The following is a 16,323-nucleotide window of genomic DNA, read 5'->3' on the forward strand; positions in this document are numbered from 1 at the left end:
ATATTCCAGGTAATAAGATATGTAACCCAGGAGAGTCCTTGGGGTTGGCAGCCAGCTGCACGTTCTAATAATTGACAATTAACCAGAAAACTTTTTTTTTTCAAAACGGCAAAAATGGAAAAATCAGTAATTTTACGATAAAAACTTCAAATACTTGAAAAATAAAGTCATAATATTAGGACATAAGAGTTGTAATCTTGCAAGAAAAAGTCAACATTTAATGAGAGTATCGTAGTAATATGAGGGAAAAGAAAGTAATTTTAGAAGCATAAATTTGAAATATACATTTTGAAAAAAACATGTTATTTTTAAAATCTGTAAAATAATGAGCAAAGAAAAAAAACTAACACTGCAACTTTATGTAACGTTTGGTTGGGAAAAATCTATAATATTACAATAATAAAGTCGAAATATTACGGGAATACAGTCATATTATTTAGAGCAAATATTTAAAATATTTGGAACAAACTTTAAAAAACTAGAGCAAAAATTGAAAAACAAGTTTTGGACTCTGAGGGTATTTTGTCTTTCTATAACAAACGGAATTAATGCAGCGTGAAATTGCTTTGGTTTTACATTTTAATTTGGTTACGTTAATGTTTAATTTGAGATTTACAAGAAATATTTGAAATTGTAAAGGGAATACTGTCAAAAGTAATCGTGATTAAGATTTGAAGTAATTTTAATTGTAATGGTTTATTTTGAACATGCATTGCCCAAAACTTTATATTTCCTCACCAAACATATTTTATCATTTCAGTAGTAGTGACAGAGACACACAAAAAAAACAAATGTGACAAAATGAACACCTTTCATTATAGAATTGTGACAATTTTGTAAACATTTCCACACGCTACAAGTACAGTATATCACAAAGCATATGATCTCAACTATTTCATTTATTCTTATTTGTTGACTTTGATCATATATAGTATCACCTTGGATACTAGTTGTTTTGTTTCGGCCAGTGTATTTTCCCCAGGTTATACTTCCTCGGTGGAGGTGCTGGACAGGCGGCATGGCTTGGAGAGGGGAGACTCAACAAAAACATCATCCTCCATGCCTTCCTCAATTGGCTTCATCTTTGAGGAGGTCCTGACACCAGGTGATTTTTCTACAGTAGGTGGAGACAACAGCACAGAAATGAAAAGCCCTTGATGTGACTCCATTAACACAGCCTGTTTCCATATTGCAACATTAAGAGCTTTTGTGCCAAACAGAGAGGAGCTACTCTTCAGGGCGAAAAGCATTTTGAAGGGCAACAATTAATTCCAGGATTTTCTGGTTCACTAATTCTGAATTGCTGAGCAAAACGATTCAGGTGTGTTTTTTAGATAAAAGCAGATTGAACAAGAGTATTATTTTTATTAAAAGTATCTAGTTTTTCCACGATTTTACATTGGTTTGTCAGTACTGTACTTTATACTCACATGTAACAATGTAAATGTGCATGTGGGAATATTTAGCACACACTTTCCAGTGGTCTCAATGTTGGGTGGTTAAATGTCTTGTCAGTAAAACGCATACTTAAGGTATTATTGCAGGTGATACACTGCACCTTAATAAATACAACTCCCTGAACACGACACTCTTGGCATTCAAGTTAAGACAGTGTTAAAGAGTATTGTATTTTTTTTTTCAAGTTGACTTCAACTTTTCTTTTTGATAAAGCTTATATAATCAAGGCTTTCTCAAGCTCATGTTTGTTCATGTTTTTGTTATGCTGCCATTGACCTAGACTGCCCGTAGTGCTGTCATGCTTCACCGAGCTCCTCTTTCCACTATGTCTACCTCTTCACATTCATAAACTGCCATGTACGTCATTAACTTCCCTCCCACTTTCTCCCTCCCCACTCCGGCTTTAAAAGGTGCAGCCAACATCAATGCCATTAGCCCTCTAATGCTGTTTACTTTTAGTAGTAGGAATACAATTAAAAGCAGTGTTGTTACACACAATATTGTTTCCACCAATCATTTTTTCTCCCGCTCATGCTCTCTGTCCCGTTACTTTCTTGTTGGAGGGAGTACTAGTCCGTCCATCTGCTCTCTCTCTATTCGATTGTGTTTTGTAAGTCGATCGCAACCCAACTGGTCGAGGCAGATGGCCACCTCATGCTGAGTCTTAGTTGAAGGAGTTTTTTCTTCACCAAAGTGTAAAGTGCCTTGATATAATTAATATAACTATATATATATATAAAGCTAATGTTGTGAATTGGTACTATGTAAATCAAGTTTGATCGTGTGACTTACGGAGAGAAGAGCCAGCAGATCCTCCTCTCAGGATTTGATTAAGGACATCATCACTATCACTAGTGCTGGCCATGCTGTTCCTCATTTGCATCATTGATAGCTGAGAGCAGAGGCTGGGCTGGCGATCCATCTTCTTCACTGCCTGAGACCCATCATCATAATCATTTCAACGAGTTCATATCACACATATACACAATCAAACGAACAAACATGTTTTTTTTTTTGTTACTACAATGTTGTTTCACCCACCTTGTCACTGAGTGTGGGGTCATTGAGGGAATAGAGCTTGTTGGTGATGTCTTTTCCAATGAGGTACCTGAACACTTCATTAAGAAACGTGTTGGACTCCAGAAAGTAGGTGAGTCTCTCTCGAGACCAACACAGGATCTTACAGTTCTCCTCTGCCATAATGGTTACCTATCAGTCACATTAGAAAAACAGAGACATGTCAAATGAAAGGTTTAACTCATTTGCACTCCAACGGTAGGAAACAGATAGTTAATGAGGGTCATTGTGCTAACAGTTCAGTACAAGTAATTTTTAAGCGTTTGAGAAACAATTGAGATCATGTTTAGTGGCTTCTGGACATAAAATAGGCTGATTCCTTCATTGCAATGTGTTTATATGCCTGTTTATTTGTTTTAATGTTCTTTTATTAAGCATATTTCTAAAGAACATTCTGTGTGGGATTATTGATTCGATTTTTTTTTTTAAATCAAAGCCTAGATATTTTATGAACATTCTTTCAAATTAGTTTTGGTTTGGTGAATTGGTGAATAAGGTTAATGGTTTCGATTCCTTAGGCACCTATTGCAATGATGGCAAAGAGTGTTTTGAATGATTTCATCATGCATCATTTTTTTCTTACCTGGAACTTCTCGCCTCTGTGCATGACAGTGGACCTAAATTCTGGGGAGTCAATGAATGCATTGGTATAGATGTTGTGAAGGAAATGGCCTCGGTAGGACACTTTCATCCTGTTGCAAAAAACACCAGAATTCAGAAAGAATCCTAAAAAAACAAGTCCGAATTACAAGTGTGTACTGAGCTTCTCCCTTTTAAGTTTCTCCTTACTATACTGTACGTACTGTACTGGGTGTCCGTAAAGTCTGGACATATAATAGACAGACATAATATACATTAGACATTTCAATATTTAAAAATAAAAATAAAAACATTAAATATAAATATTTAATTAAATGTGTGCGTATTATGTGTCCAAACTTTAGGGAAACTGTATACTCGGATATATATTATATACAGTATATCATATATACATTTATATATCCATCGATTTTCTATGCCGCCTCTCCTCATTAGGGTCGCGGGGGCTTGCTGGAGTCTATCCCAGCTGACTTCAGGCGACAGGCGGGGTACACCCTGGACTGGTCGCCAGCCAATCACAGGGCACATGTAGACAAACAATCATTCACATTCTCATATATATTATACATATTTTGCTGTTTTGTAACAGACACGCGACCAGTCCAGGGTGTACCCCGCCTGTCGCCCGAAGTCAGCTGGGATAGCCTCCAGCATGACCCCGCAACCCTAATTTGGATAAGTGGCATAGAAAATGGATGGATGGTAACAGACACGCGTATCTTTTGTTGCAATGACGAAGGCACCAACCATTCAGATTTATACAGATTTGCATGTATCATCCCTTCATGTCCATCAAAACACCGAGCTGCACTATTGTATGTATTATTGTTATGTGTTTGAACTTACTAATGTTAACTTTTTGAAGTTAGAAGAATGTAAGAAGCATGTAATTCAGACTGCAAGCAACTTGTCCTCGTTATTAGTACACTCTTTCCAAGCGTAATGTCCAGAAAACAATTAGACTAATTATTTGTAGTGCTATTATTACTGATTTGAAAATATCGGCGCCCCTTGCAGCTCAGTGCAGTTTACATCATCTGTCTACCAACAGGTAACATTAAACAGTACATACTTTCCTTTGAGCAGAATGCTGAGTCGTTCATCCACAGAGGTCTTGTCCTCTGCAGCATAGGCTTGCCCTTTCTTGAGCGTCTGGATGGTGCAGAACTGGCCTGTGAGCCTCTGGAACAGAGCCTCGTTCACATGTAGGGGCTCAAACATCCGCTTGTACACTGACCTCAGTTCCCTGTCAATTTTAATCTGACAGAGCAAACAATCTCAATTTATTCTTTGCACAACAAGCTATTACTGAAAAATATGAAAAAATCACAGCTGGTCTGTGTGACGACACATGAAAATGGGAAAAAAAAGATGAGGAGGACAGGGCTTGTGTATTATGAAGTCCTGCTCTGATTCTGTCAGTTTGCTTTTGGCTTGTTACACTAAATCCCCCAGAGGTACCCTTCTATTTGATCAAACTTGCATCACATTACCATAAAGCAGAACCAAACCCAGGAGACCATGTGACCTTCTTCCTCTGACAACGCAAAGCCATGTAGCCAGTAGCCTCAGTTAAGTCTCAGCATAAATAAACACACACTTCCCTCCCCGACACCCATTTGTCTGTTAAGTGCCCAGGTTTGCATTCACACTTGTAGTCTGGTACCTGGGTAGAGACCAAAACATGAAAATAGGATACGTGGTGCACACTTCAGTGTGGTTAGGGTCACACTTTTTTAATCAGCAGACCAAATAACACTCAGTTAAGCATATGCATGAACTTGTGACTCGATTGGACGGCGTATGTGATGTGTACGTTGTGCGACGAAACTCCAAAACATGTCGTCTTCCGGGTTACATACTCTCATAGTACTTCTGTTTCTATGGTGGAATTTTTACCAGCTGTAACAAAGAGAGTTCCCGGAGTGAGACGGTGATGACGCCTTTCGTGACTTCATCAAACTGCAATAAAACGTCCCCTTTGTTGAAAAGAGCCAGGTATGTTTAAATACTGTATTTACGCATCGGGTCTTATATTTAACTGTTTTTTTTTGTGATCAGAACCAAAAGTTATGTCAATGCACTTTGCACATGGAGCAGGTCTAGAACCATGCTCCTCATACATTAAGAGAAGCACCTGAACACCACATGAGCAAGCACTTGGTGATGGAGACAAGGAAAAACTCCCTCTAGGGAAGAAACCTTGAACAGAACACAGGCTCTGTGGGGCGACAGTCTGTGTCGGCCGGATGGGTTGAGATAAGAGTGACACAGAGTAAAGGGACATAGGTTAGATCTCAAAACCTGATAGAGGGGTTGAGCGATCAATGGATGGTCGCATTTGGTGGCATCATATCAGGTGTTTTGGTGCATTTGTTCAGCCTGAATCACACTCAAGTGAGGCACACCACACCAAAGTCCACGTACATGCGGACGGGTCTAGGGTTCGGTGGATTGCGTTCACACTTGATCAAATTAACCGTACTCGTGGAAAAAATTGTTTTAACCGGACCAAAACACACCCTGACAGAGATGTAGAACTCACCGGCCTGCGTTTGTACAAGAGGAACATCAAGTGCATGAAGTTGACCACCAGGAAAACCACGTTCCAAACCATCACATCCATGTTACATCTGTACAGTGTTGCCCATGCAATGAAGAGGCCACACCCTGTCAGGGTGTGAGAAAGATGACAGTACATATTAGCAGCTCAGAAACAGAAGACATTTCATTCCAAAACTATTACAAACCGCACATCTATGAACCTAAAGTGACTTTCACGACTTCAAACGTAACATTGTATTTGTGTCCAATATATTGTGGCTTTTCATTCTTTTCCTCTTGCTTCTCTGTCAGTCCCTCTGAGACGTGCCTAAAAAAAGGCTGTATAAATAAATACTACTTTGAATTTACAACCCTGTTTCCCATGAATCTTGCTGCTTCCTGTCTCCTGTCTGATTCCAAGTGGAAGATAAACATGTTGTAAATGCTTTTTCCATTCACCATTTTCTCGTTTCTGAAACTTTACGCAAGGGCACCCCCATCATTATGCAAATAAATAACACAACGGCAGCTACGGTATTCCAGATGTCAAGTGGTAACAGTCAGTGTCATCAGCATCTGGCATTCCAAACAGACCTGTCACCAGAAGAAGGCGCAGCAGGATCATATGCAGACTAAGCGTGGTGGGGATGAGCAGGCCCAGCAGCAGGGACAAGTTCCCCACATGGAAGAGAAGATGGTGGGTCTGCTCCCACTCTTGGCAAGTGGTGGTGTTGGGCCCCATTGATGGGAATCCCGGGCTGACTGAGTGAAAGGGGGGCAGGGTGGTGAAAAGGAGGGGGGTCGAGGACATCCTGCAGCAGGGTCACTTTGGAGAGGAGGGCAAAGATTACCAGCATGTCAGTAGAAGATGAATTGCTCAGGGCTGAAAAATGGAGCATCATTATCACAGTGGATGTCTATGCCAATAACATTTAGAAGGCAGATGTTTGGTGAGTTAAGAATAGGCAATAAACAACTGTTTAAATCCAACAAATTATTTCCTTCTTTAACCTCAAAACCTCCAGTCCCTTGTACTGGGTGGGGGCAGCTGGGCTCTGTCTGTGTTGCTGTGGTAACAGCTAAGCGATGCTTGTATCATAAACACTTGCTATACATCTAGGTGACCAGAAGAACACCAGCTAAAAGCCCAACCAAAACCAAGGAGACAATTCAAGCCACAGACACTTAAAGAGGCAAATGTCAAAATTAAGTAAACACTTCAAGACTAGTATATGGCATTACCCACTTCACTGTTGGACCATTTTACTTGAAGAAGACATATCCAAAATAATGTTTTTCTCTGCCTCTACAAGGTCTACATGGACGATCTTGGTATCAAAGTAAATAGGAGACTTCGATGCTGACTGCCAAAATGAAAAGGTAGATATCTATGCTATTGGTTAAGTGTAACTGCTGCTTGTTGAGTGAGTTTTAGTGGCAGAGGAATGATACTTTTATCGTATGAAGGGCTAAGTGTTAGCTTTCAAACTAGGCCAAGTTTGTCACATTAGTCTTATGTTTTTTTTAATTATTCATGACATATGCTGGTCTCGGACTGCTTGCTTGTTTTCAACATTCGCCCGATTTAAGGCTTGTGGTTTGAATTGTCTTCCCTTTTCCGAAAATCGCTTATGCTGACATTCTTCTAGTTACATGGACAGGACATGTGTTTGATACTGACCAATTACCCGAGAAATTAATAGCAAAAGACTAATGCGACAAATTTGGTATATATTTTTTCTAGTCTACCAGTAAAGCTAATTGGACGGGCAACTTCATTCACACTCATGGGGCACAAACTAAAACCTAAAAATCAAAATTGGTGCTTTTAAAACAAACTTCCAAAAGCTATTTCAGGAAAATAGAACTCATTTGTTTTTGCAGGAGATTTTGTCCTGCTCTTTTTCAGAAAATTGAAATTGAATATATAACAAAAATGTTGCAAACTTTCACTTTTGAATGGATTTATTAACCAAGCATAAACAGTAAATTACATTATGGCTAACTTTTTTTTGTCATATTTATTTTAATATACATTATTTCAAATGTACTTACAGTACACGTACTGTATGTTCCTTTAGTGCATTTGCATGGTGCATTATTCTGTCAGACAATAACTCACTATTTTGACGGACATTTCTATATAAACTCTAACCAAAATCAAATATTGCATTTTGTAAATTTCTCCCAACAGAAAACACTCCCCAAGATAAACAATAGACTAAACGATTTCGTCTATGTGTGATGCAGTGCAGGCGGGTGCTGACAAAAATAGATGCACACATGCTCACTCTCAGTTGAGGGATTTCTCACACCTACAACTTTCCGATTTAACACCAAGAACAAAAGGCATTGTAACTTACCGATTCAGCGACAGCCAATGGAATAAGTGAGCGAGCACCAAAGATAGAGGAACGGCTTCCTTGAAAGAGTGAGAACAGTCAGCTACTGGCGGAACAGCCTGGACCCTCAGCCAGACAGAGGGCTGCACAATGTGCGTCGCACATTCCACGGGCTTGACAAGCACTGACTAAAATGGACTGGGATTGAGAAGTAGCACGTTTGCAGTGACTGCGGCCTCCAGCGGGGGGAGCAAGAACACACTTCCAAGTTATCTTTTTGTTTCTTCAGTTTCAGTTCTCCTGCAGTTGAAAAATGTGTTGACTTTTTCAACAAGGAAAATATACATCATGCCCTCAACATAATAAAGACATACACTGGGGTTTGTGTTTAATTTTTCGTTATTTGCAGCATATTTATTTTGCATACATGTGTTCATGATCTTGCAGTATTTATGTGATTTAAGAGCATTTTTAATGTGCATTTCCCCTTGATTTTGTCTTATGGTGTTTTTGGATCATTGCTGTGTTTGGACGTTAAATAAAAAATAATGATTAATAAATAGTAAAACTCAGTTTATTGTATACCAACACATGTTATGTATTTATTCAGCAATTACATTTCAGATTTTCTTAACTTAAATTGTAATATTTTCACATGAAATATAAAACACTGCATAGAAGAACACAATATTATCCACTGATTGCTATTATGCTTGTACAAATCTACGTTATATTATCATTTATATGATGAAGAGTTACACAAAACACACACAGCGTCATGTGATTACATTACTAAAACACAAAATATGACCATATTTACAGGTTCCATGCCCGAACAAGTAGATAAATTAAATTATGTTTACCAACACATTTAAATGCGTATAACCAACAATACAGGTAAAACCAAATGCAACAATTAATAACACTTTTGGAACGTTAAATGTTATTCAGTGTTTGTGTCTGCCAAGTTTAGAAGTCTTGCTGACATTTCAATTCTTTTGTCATATTTTGTTAACAAACATTAAGTTCACTGTTAAATGTGTGACCGACTTATTGGCGTTACACACCGCTTTCCAAGGTCAAGTTTGAGCAATTTTCAAGATCACCTTTCAAGTTAGTCGGGATGAATTAAATATTTAAACAAGTGTACTGTGCATATGTTTTTTTCTCAATCCCACAAACAAATCAAACATGATCTCCTTAGTGAAGACAATCATGATATGAAAAATATATAGAAATAGTGTTGTGGCAGAGGCATCATCAATGAAAGGAAACCTGTTTGTCTATCTTGCTCTCCCAGCTAAATTATACATATCATTTCTCTCCCCATATTACTCTCTCCGCATATAAAGGGCTAACTTGTGACAGTTTCAAGACTTTTAAGCCTGAAACATAATTCTCATGATAAAATAGAGCTGTAAAATCATTTTGATGGTGCACTGGCTTTAAATATTTTGAATGATTCATTTTATGTTTCTGTCAGTTGTAACTCCCGTACTTATTTATTATTATAAAATGTTTGTCAAACTTTACTCTTACAATTATTGTTTTATTACTGAACAAGCTACCTACAAAATCCACTGACTTTACTATTTCACACTCTTTCGACCAGTGGTTCTCAGCTGGTTTGGCTGCGGGACCAACCATCACCCTTCAATAACAAGCAGCGACCCAAATTACTGAACTTTTTTTTTACGTAAACGTCACAAATATCTTATTTAAAACATTTGATTTATTTATTTTAATTTGAAATGTAAAAAGGCTGTTGCAGTACTTGCAACTTGTAGTCTGCAGAATATGATTTTCTTTTTGGGGGCATTTTTGTTCTGTCTTTCTCAGTTGTCTTTATCAGCCGATGTTTACATTGTACATTTTCAGTGGTACAGGAGCGATCGGAGTAGCAGATACCGGCACACAAGCCTAGAGCGCCCTCTCATGGCTGCCAGTGTGAAAAAAAAATTAGAAATCGCTCCGGAGTATAACTCTGGTATAACGGAGTATTGTTTGCATTGTGGGCAGGATTTCCCCACGCAACACAACGTGAGCTTTTGTTTTATGCAGCACTCTTCTCCAGCACATATCCGGCTATCTAGCTGTGTGTCGGACAGATGGCGCATTAAGTCCACATTCGGTGTCTTTCCCCTCCCGCTGAAGCTTGACCAAGTCGCCCATAAACATGGCACACACACACCCCCGTGGAGGCATAGCAAGCGAATAGCACAAGATGCAAAATGCGTTCACGGGCATTGGGTCTTTACACATTTTTTTTTTTTAAAAGACACCATGACCTTCTCCGTGACCCACCAGTTGAGATAACGGCAACCTGGTACATGTTAAACACAGGAAGTGAACAACTATCAGTACCTGCTGAGCCACGAAGAAAGGGTAGGATTAAATGAGCTCTGCTTTTTCCTGCTCCTTTTTGTACATGTTGACTTGCGAAAGTGTAAACGTGATGTACTTCAATGTAACACAGTTGAAATAGACTAAACCATTACCATCCTGCAGGTTACAATAGTGATTATCGGCCGATACTCGACATTTTGACACATATCGGAATCAGCCTTTTTTTTTTAATCTGACGGCCGATAAGAGATCAATTTAAAACTGGGTTATTTTGGCTCAGATGCGAACCTCTCTGTCTGCAATTCTGTCTCCAACATTGTCTCACCCACAGCACCATCTGATTGGTTACATGCAGAGTCTTGTCCCGGGTAACAGCCAATGAGCAGGGCAACCCTTGCATGCATGCAGAAGCGGTGGAGAGGAGAAAATCTTTTAAGCAGCTCACTAGCGCCGATATGTTTGTATCCCAGCACTCAACACTGCAAACTTCCTCGACGCAATCATCGTTGGAATGCACCGATGCACCAATGACCATTTTGATGGCACCTTATTTTGTACAGCTCTTCGTAACTTTTTCGTCTTTCGACCAATTAAAAAGATGAACACCGTGAGCCGTGCCATTACTGGTACTCCTGCAACACAAAGTCTTGGCATTTTCTCCAAACTTCCAAAAAATGTGCTCACTCTCGTTAGGTTTAGAGGCGATTACACAGAAAACAATATGTCGACAGGCGTCCTTGCAGGAAGCCTTGCTGCTTTGGCGTCACAGCTTGAGGGGCTACAGAGAATAGGGTCTTTAAAGTTTATTATTTTGAAAACTAATTGACTAATCTACGACATTTATATGTATTTTATGTAACAAATATGTGCTATTTCCCCACTTGATGTGTGTTTAAGAATTTAAGATGACCTTTAAGGCAGCAGACTTCTTAAAACTGTAATAAACGTCCCAGTCATCTACACGCCACAACTTCTGGCAACGTTGCTGTGAATGAATGTCGGCTCAAATATCGGCCCACCTCTAGTTTTGACCAATATATTCCAGACACCTACATTATATGCAGCTTGCATGTCCCTATGTGCAGTGTTTAGAAAAACATTACTGCAATGAAACTGCTAAAAATCCTCATCGCAGTCTGAAAATGTGAAGGTGTGTCAGGCCTGCAGCAGTATTTGTGTGGCCAAGCAATCATTCCTGCACTGGGACTTTTGAGGGGGCATCTGTCGTTTCTAATTCAGTCCGTGGCATGTGACAGTAACTCGGTAAGCGGAGATCATAGCGGTGTCCGGAGCAGTCGAATGCCTTGTCGTTAAGGGAGTAGAGCTTCTCTGCAATATCATTCCGCACAACCAGGGCAAAGATCCTGGCTATGTAGCGGTGTTTGGCAAAAAGAAGATAGAGTTTCTTCCTCCTCCATGACACATATGTACACGGGTTATCAGCAGACAGGGTGACCTAAAGAGAGGAAAGCACAAAATAAATAGATGTGATCATAACATGTGTTAGAAGGATTTAGCAAATCTTGTGTCTGTTGTAATGTCTTGGGGGGAAAAAAAAGCTTCAAAGTTTGAAAACAAATATTTCATTATATTTCTATATGAACCTAAAAAAAAATAGGAAAAAGTAAGCAGTTCAAACTTGAGAAGATATTCAGTAAGTATGTGAGTGAGTTGATGACTTGAGTTGATGCAACATCTTTTTTTTTCACAAGTGTAGCGATATGAGGTGACCTGGAATACACCCTCCTCTGATGGCCTGAGTGAGTCCCATTCTGGTGAATCCAAAAACTGCAAGGGATAGATGTAGTGCAGAAACTCATCCTGAACTGTCACTCGGATTCTGTAGGACAAAAAAAAAAGAGCGCTGAGAAAAATGACATTCATCTCAGATCCGCATGTGGCTCTTCCGTCTTATTGCTGTGGCTCCCTTCAACGAGCTCAGATTTTTTTTTAACACTGGAGTGGGGAAAGTCCACATCTTTGAAAAGAGTTTGAAATATCTGACTAAGTCTCTAAGACCATGAATGCATCCTGGCTGAGTTCTGACTTTATGTTCTGATTTTATGAGTGTGAGGAAGGGATGGGGAGCTGGTGGGTGCCTGCCTGCGTTTGGTGGGACATGTAAGTCCCTATGATTTTAGGAATTGGCCAATAAAAACTAAATCTCCTGTTAAATGCGGAATCACGAGGAAATGGGCATAATTGAGAGTTAAGTCGAGCAGCATTTGCCGGCGCGGTTAAAAATGTCAAGTCACTGTGTAACAATGAAGGCGTGAGATTTATCTGTTACACATGCACAATGCACTTCTGTTCGTTGTATTCTGCCGTTGCAACAGGAAACATTTGAAAAAGATTAAAACAATCAAACGTTTTTAGGCTGTGTTATGTTTTGCGACTCCAGACTATTTTTTTTGTGAAAAGGTTGGCAAATTGGCTTTCTCTCATAAAGGTTGCCGACCCTAGGACAAAGTGGTCACTGATGATGGAGTGGTTTATTGCACTGACTTCCGTGCAGGCAGTGTGGGTTCCCACTGAGGACATGCTCACACTTTGTTTGGTCACGTTTACTTCAGTTAGAATAAACTATTGTGCGTTTGCTCTTCTAGAGTTTGGTCAAGTGTGAACGCTATCATAAAAATTCTGGTGTGCACCAAACTTTGACTTTTAAAAACAAGATTGTTTGATTAAATGAATTAAACTTGGATTTACTAGTTAGTGCACTGTTTGTATCGCAGTATACTATCCCCTGAAAATGAGTCAACACATCCATCATCGTCTAAATGGCAACAAAATGAGTACCAAGATCATTTGTGCCTCGCCTACAGTCAGGCACAGTGGTGGTAGCGTTATGGTCGTGGGGCTGCATGAGTGCTACTGGCACTTGAGCAATGTGGTTCATGGGGGAAACTTGAACTGTGACATTCTGAAGCAGTTTCCCTCCAGAAACTGGGCCGCATGGCAGTTTTCCAACATGACAATGACCCCAAACATACCTTCAAAATGACTGCCTTGCCAAGGAAGCTGAATATGAAGGTGATGGAGAAGCCAAGTATGTCTCCTCCAGACCTGAGCACCTCTGAGGCATCCTCAAAAGGAATGTGGGGAGCGGAAGGTGTCTAACATCCACCAGCATTTGATGTCATAATGTAGGAATGGAAGAGGACTTCACTAACAACCTGTGCAGCTCTGGTGACTTCCATGCCCAAGAGGATTAAGGCCGTGCTAGATACAGTATAAATTGCGATTACACAACATATTGACACCTTGAGGACAATGAACATGTTCACTGCGAGGTGTACTCATTGTGTTGCCAGCCATTTAGACACAGGACAGGGATAAGTGTTCGTTAGTGAGCATGACTGACTACAGCTGACTAATGATTTGTTTGATGACACATTGGATCAACCAATACTCAAAACAATGGGAAAGACAAAGGGGGTAAACTGCAAAGCTAGTTTAGTGGGTTAGCAAGGAGTGTAAAGCCGGGCTTGCCTGTACAATGAAGGTGGCTCTGTCGCCATAAGCTGCTATATCACCATGGTAACGTGGGCTAAACTCATAACCTGGTCACAAGCAGGTTATGTTAGGAGTTTCAGTTTAAAACCGGCTATGAAAGCGCCGCTGTTTCATTGTGTTTCTCATTCAGAAATAGAATCACCATTTATTGAGAACCCTGTGGATGTGCGAGCAAGAATAATTCGGGCAGCACTACGATGGGATTTTCTATAAAAAGACATCGATTTTCAGCCAAGGGACTACGCTCCCTTTGCTCACTTTTGGAGCCGAGCATCAGGACTAAAAAGCAATGTGAAATATTAACTCAGCCAATGTTAGCAGACGTATACGTCCTTGCGTGAGTACTCAGCCCGTTAGTCTTCTTACGTTACAATATTTGCTGGAGGAATAAGAACTCTGAGGCATCAATGAACTGCAACAAAACACTTCTTTATTCTAACAAAAAGGAAAAAATGGTCACAAAGCAAAACGTCGCCACAAAACATGTCAACACTGCCCCTGGTGGTATTAGTATTAGTAGCATTTTATAATTCAGAGCAGTAAAACATGAAAACAATATAAACATATTTCAAAGACAGATAGCTCAATTTTATTCATTTTTTAAATGGATAAGTGCTAATATGTCAAAGTGGCGCAATTTTAACTTTTACATTTACATGCTCAGCATTATTCTGCCAGCGGTCCTCCCTCGCTCTATTGGCCGTGACAGTGTTGCTTTTGGAAGGGACCATCTTTTGAGCTCCTCATAAAGCTCCAGAACAATTACTTGCTCATCCTGTGTAAAATACACCAGCTGGGATGGCTTGGTTTTTGAGCGGAAAAAGAATAATATGACGTCAAACGCCCCATTTTATGAGAACGTGTACTTTGCACAAAACCGAGAACCGGACCTGACAAAGTAAGGTGCTAACCACCGTTGCAGTACCGTTTAACTTTGTTTGGGGAACTTTTTTGTTTTGTTGAGCTGCATCTTGAGCACAAAGCCTGGGTTTGTTGAGCCACTTTCGCAGTAACTACTGCTGAAACTACTGCTTTATATCTGTGAAATGCCACTGTCAAGGAGTGATTGCAATGACATGTTAATCAATACAACCAAAACTAAACTATTACAAGTGCCATTTTACCGTAATTAAATTGAAAGTGTGCTCACAAATATCACTTCAGCTACTATATATTAAATACAAACTATATATATTATACATTATATATATATATGTATATATAACTACTATATATTAAATGTACAAACATGCTCCACCATCACATCATCGATGTAGTCACCTGCCAGACAGGAGCAATGACAGCTTGTCAATGGCCGTCTTCCCCTCGATGGCGAAACAGTGGTCCTTCTCTATGGTGTGGATGTCTCCGTCACAGCAAGCGACAATTTTCCCAAATTGTGAAAGTGAGACCCCAAGCTTTTTAAACAGGCAGTTGTAAAGCTCCTGGAAGTCCCTTTTAAAAGACACTCTCTGGAGTCTGTAAGCAGCAAGGAGAACCTGCCCCAAGCACACCGCGAAGAGCGCGAAACACCACAGGAACGCGTCAGTGGTGCAGGGGTCCGTCCAAGCCCAGAGAGTGGCACAGAAGAAGCCCAGAGTCAGGAAAGTGAACAAATAAAGCTGTCCATAAAATCCGCTACCACCCATGAAGCCGAGAAAGAGAAAGATGTGGGCGAGGTGATACACGGAACCCTCGGAGCCTTCTTTCCATTTGTCACATACAGGATATGTGCTCTCAACGAGCTTCACAGTGAAGTTCATACTTTCGAAGTCTGGAGGCTCCATATTTTTAGAAATGATAATTACTACGAGCACATTCCACCTGTAGTCAAGACAGGTCCAGCCCGAGTAGTACAGTTTAACAGATAGAGAAACCCACGCAGTCGAGACACCTGACCGTGCTAACTGCCCGAAGTTTAGACACGGTCAGACCGGAAATACGTAGGTTAAAGTTGTAAAAATAAAAGTACAGTTATGAGAGTCTCACTGTTGACACAGTATTTACACGTGCATCTCAAATTTGAATACCATTGAAAAGTTCATTCATGTTAAGTAAATATTATTATTTCAGTAGTTAAATTCAAAAACTGAAAGAAGAAGAATGACTTTATTGTCATTGTAACAGATACAACAAAATTTTATTGTAAAAAAGTATTTGAAAATATAAAAGTACGGTATATCAAATAATAATAATAAAAACTCACTCACTAAAAAGTAATTCGGACTCCAGTAAGGTGCAGTATAAGAAATGTGAAATTCATTGCATGTTAGGTTTTGGCAATTTGGCAGTGTTCAGTGCAATTACAGCATTGGCAAGAAAACTGTTTGACTGCGACGCACCATGGGGACAGGTCTTAACAGTTCTGGATGCCGTCAGAGCACTTTTCCTAAATGCTAGTAACAGGAGCAGAGAGATGTGGTCCAACTGGCCCAGTGTG

At 39.8% G+C, this 16,323-nt stretch overlaps 2 protein-coding genes across 2 annotated transcripts; both read right to left on the reverse strand.

Annotated features, from left to right (window-relative positions):
• Nucleotides 1–811: 811 nt before the first annotated feature.
• Nucleotides 812–8,191, reverse strand: bves (blood vessel epicardial substance). The gene is made up of 8 exons (XM_054781867.1): nt 8,043–8,191; nt 6,274–6,505; nt 5,681–5,805; nt 4,208–4,395; nt 3,119–3,227; nt 2,500–2,667; nt 2,251–2,392; nt 812–1,114 (listed from the first exon to the last, which is right to left on the reverse strand). The coding sequence occupies exons 2-8, from the start codon at nt 6,488–6,490 to the stop codon at nt 984–986; spliced, it is 1,080 nt and encodes a 359-aa protein (XP_054637842.1). The 5' UTR covers nt 6,491–6,505; nt 8,043–8,191; the 3' UTR covers nt 812–983.
• A 426-nt stretch (nt 8,192–8,617) lies between these two features.
• Nucleotides 8,618–15,776, reverse strand: popdc3 (popeye domain containing 3). Its single transcript, XM_054781754.1, has 3 exons — nt 15,165–15,776; nt 12,094–12,207; nt 8,618–11,818 (listed from the first exon to the last, which is right to left on the reverse strand). The coding sequence occupies exons 1-3, from the start codon at nt 15,668–15,670 to the stop codon at nt 11,557–11,559; spliced, it is 882 nt and encodes a 293-aa protein (XP_054637729.1). The 5' UTR covers nt 15,671–15,776; the 3' UTR covers nt 8,618–11,556.
• Between the last annotated feature and the right edge of the window lie 547 nt (nt 15,777–16,323).

Source organism: Dunckerocampus dactyliophorus, chromosome 7 (assembly GCF_027744805.1).
Source record: "Dunckerocampus dactyliophorus isolate RoL2022-P2 chromosome 7, RoL_Ddac_1.1, whole genome shotgun sequence".
Classification (NCBI taxonomy): domain Eukaryota; kingdom Metazoa; phylum Chordata; class Actinopteri; order Syngnathiformes; family Syngnathidae; genus Dunckerocampus; species Dunckerocampus dactyliophorus.

Bases quoted from the DNA above. Each gene is read 5' to 3' on its own strand.
- popdc3 (XM_054781754.1), bottom strand. From the start codon at position 15,670: ATGGAGCCTCCAGACTTCGAAAGTATGAACTTCACTGTGAAGCTCGTT. The intron at 12,208-15,164 runs GTGACTACATCG...TTTGTCCTACAG, and splicing joins TCATTGCTCCTGTCTGGCAG to AATCCGAGTGACAGTTCAGG. The intron at 11,819-12,093 runs CTCATATCGCTA...TCTTTAGGTCAC, and splicing joins GAGGGTGTATTCCAGGTCAC to CCTGTCTGCTGATAACCCGT.
- bves (XM_054781867.1), bottom strand. From the start codon at position 6,490: ATGTCCTCGACCCCCCTCCTTTTCACCACCCTGCCCCCCTTTCACTCA. The intron at 4,396-5,680 runs GTGAGTTCTACA...TTGCTCTGTCAG, and splicing joins TCTTGTACAAACGCAGGCCG to ATTAAAATTGACAGGGAACT. The intron at 2,668-3,118 runs GTAAGAAAAAAA...TGTGACTGATAG, and splicing joins ACAGAGGCGAGAAGTTCCAG to GTAACCATTATGGCAGAGGA.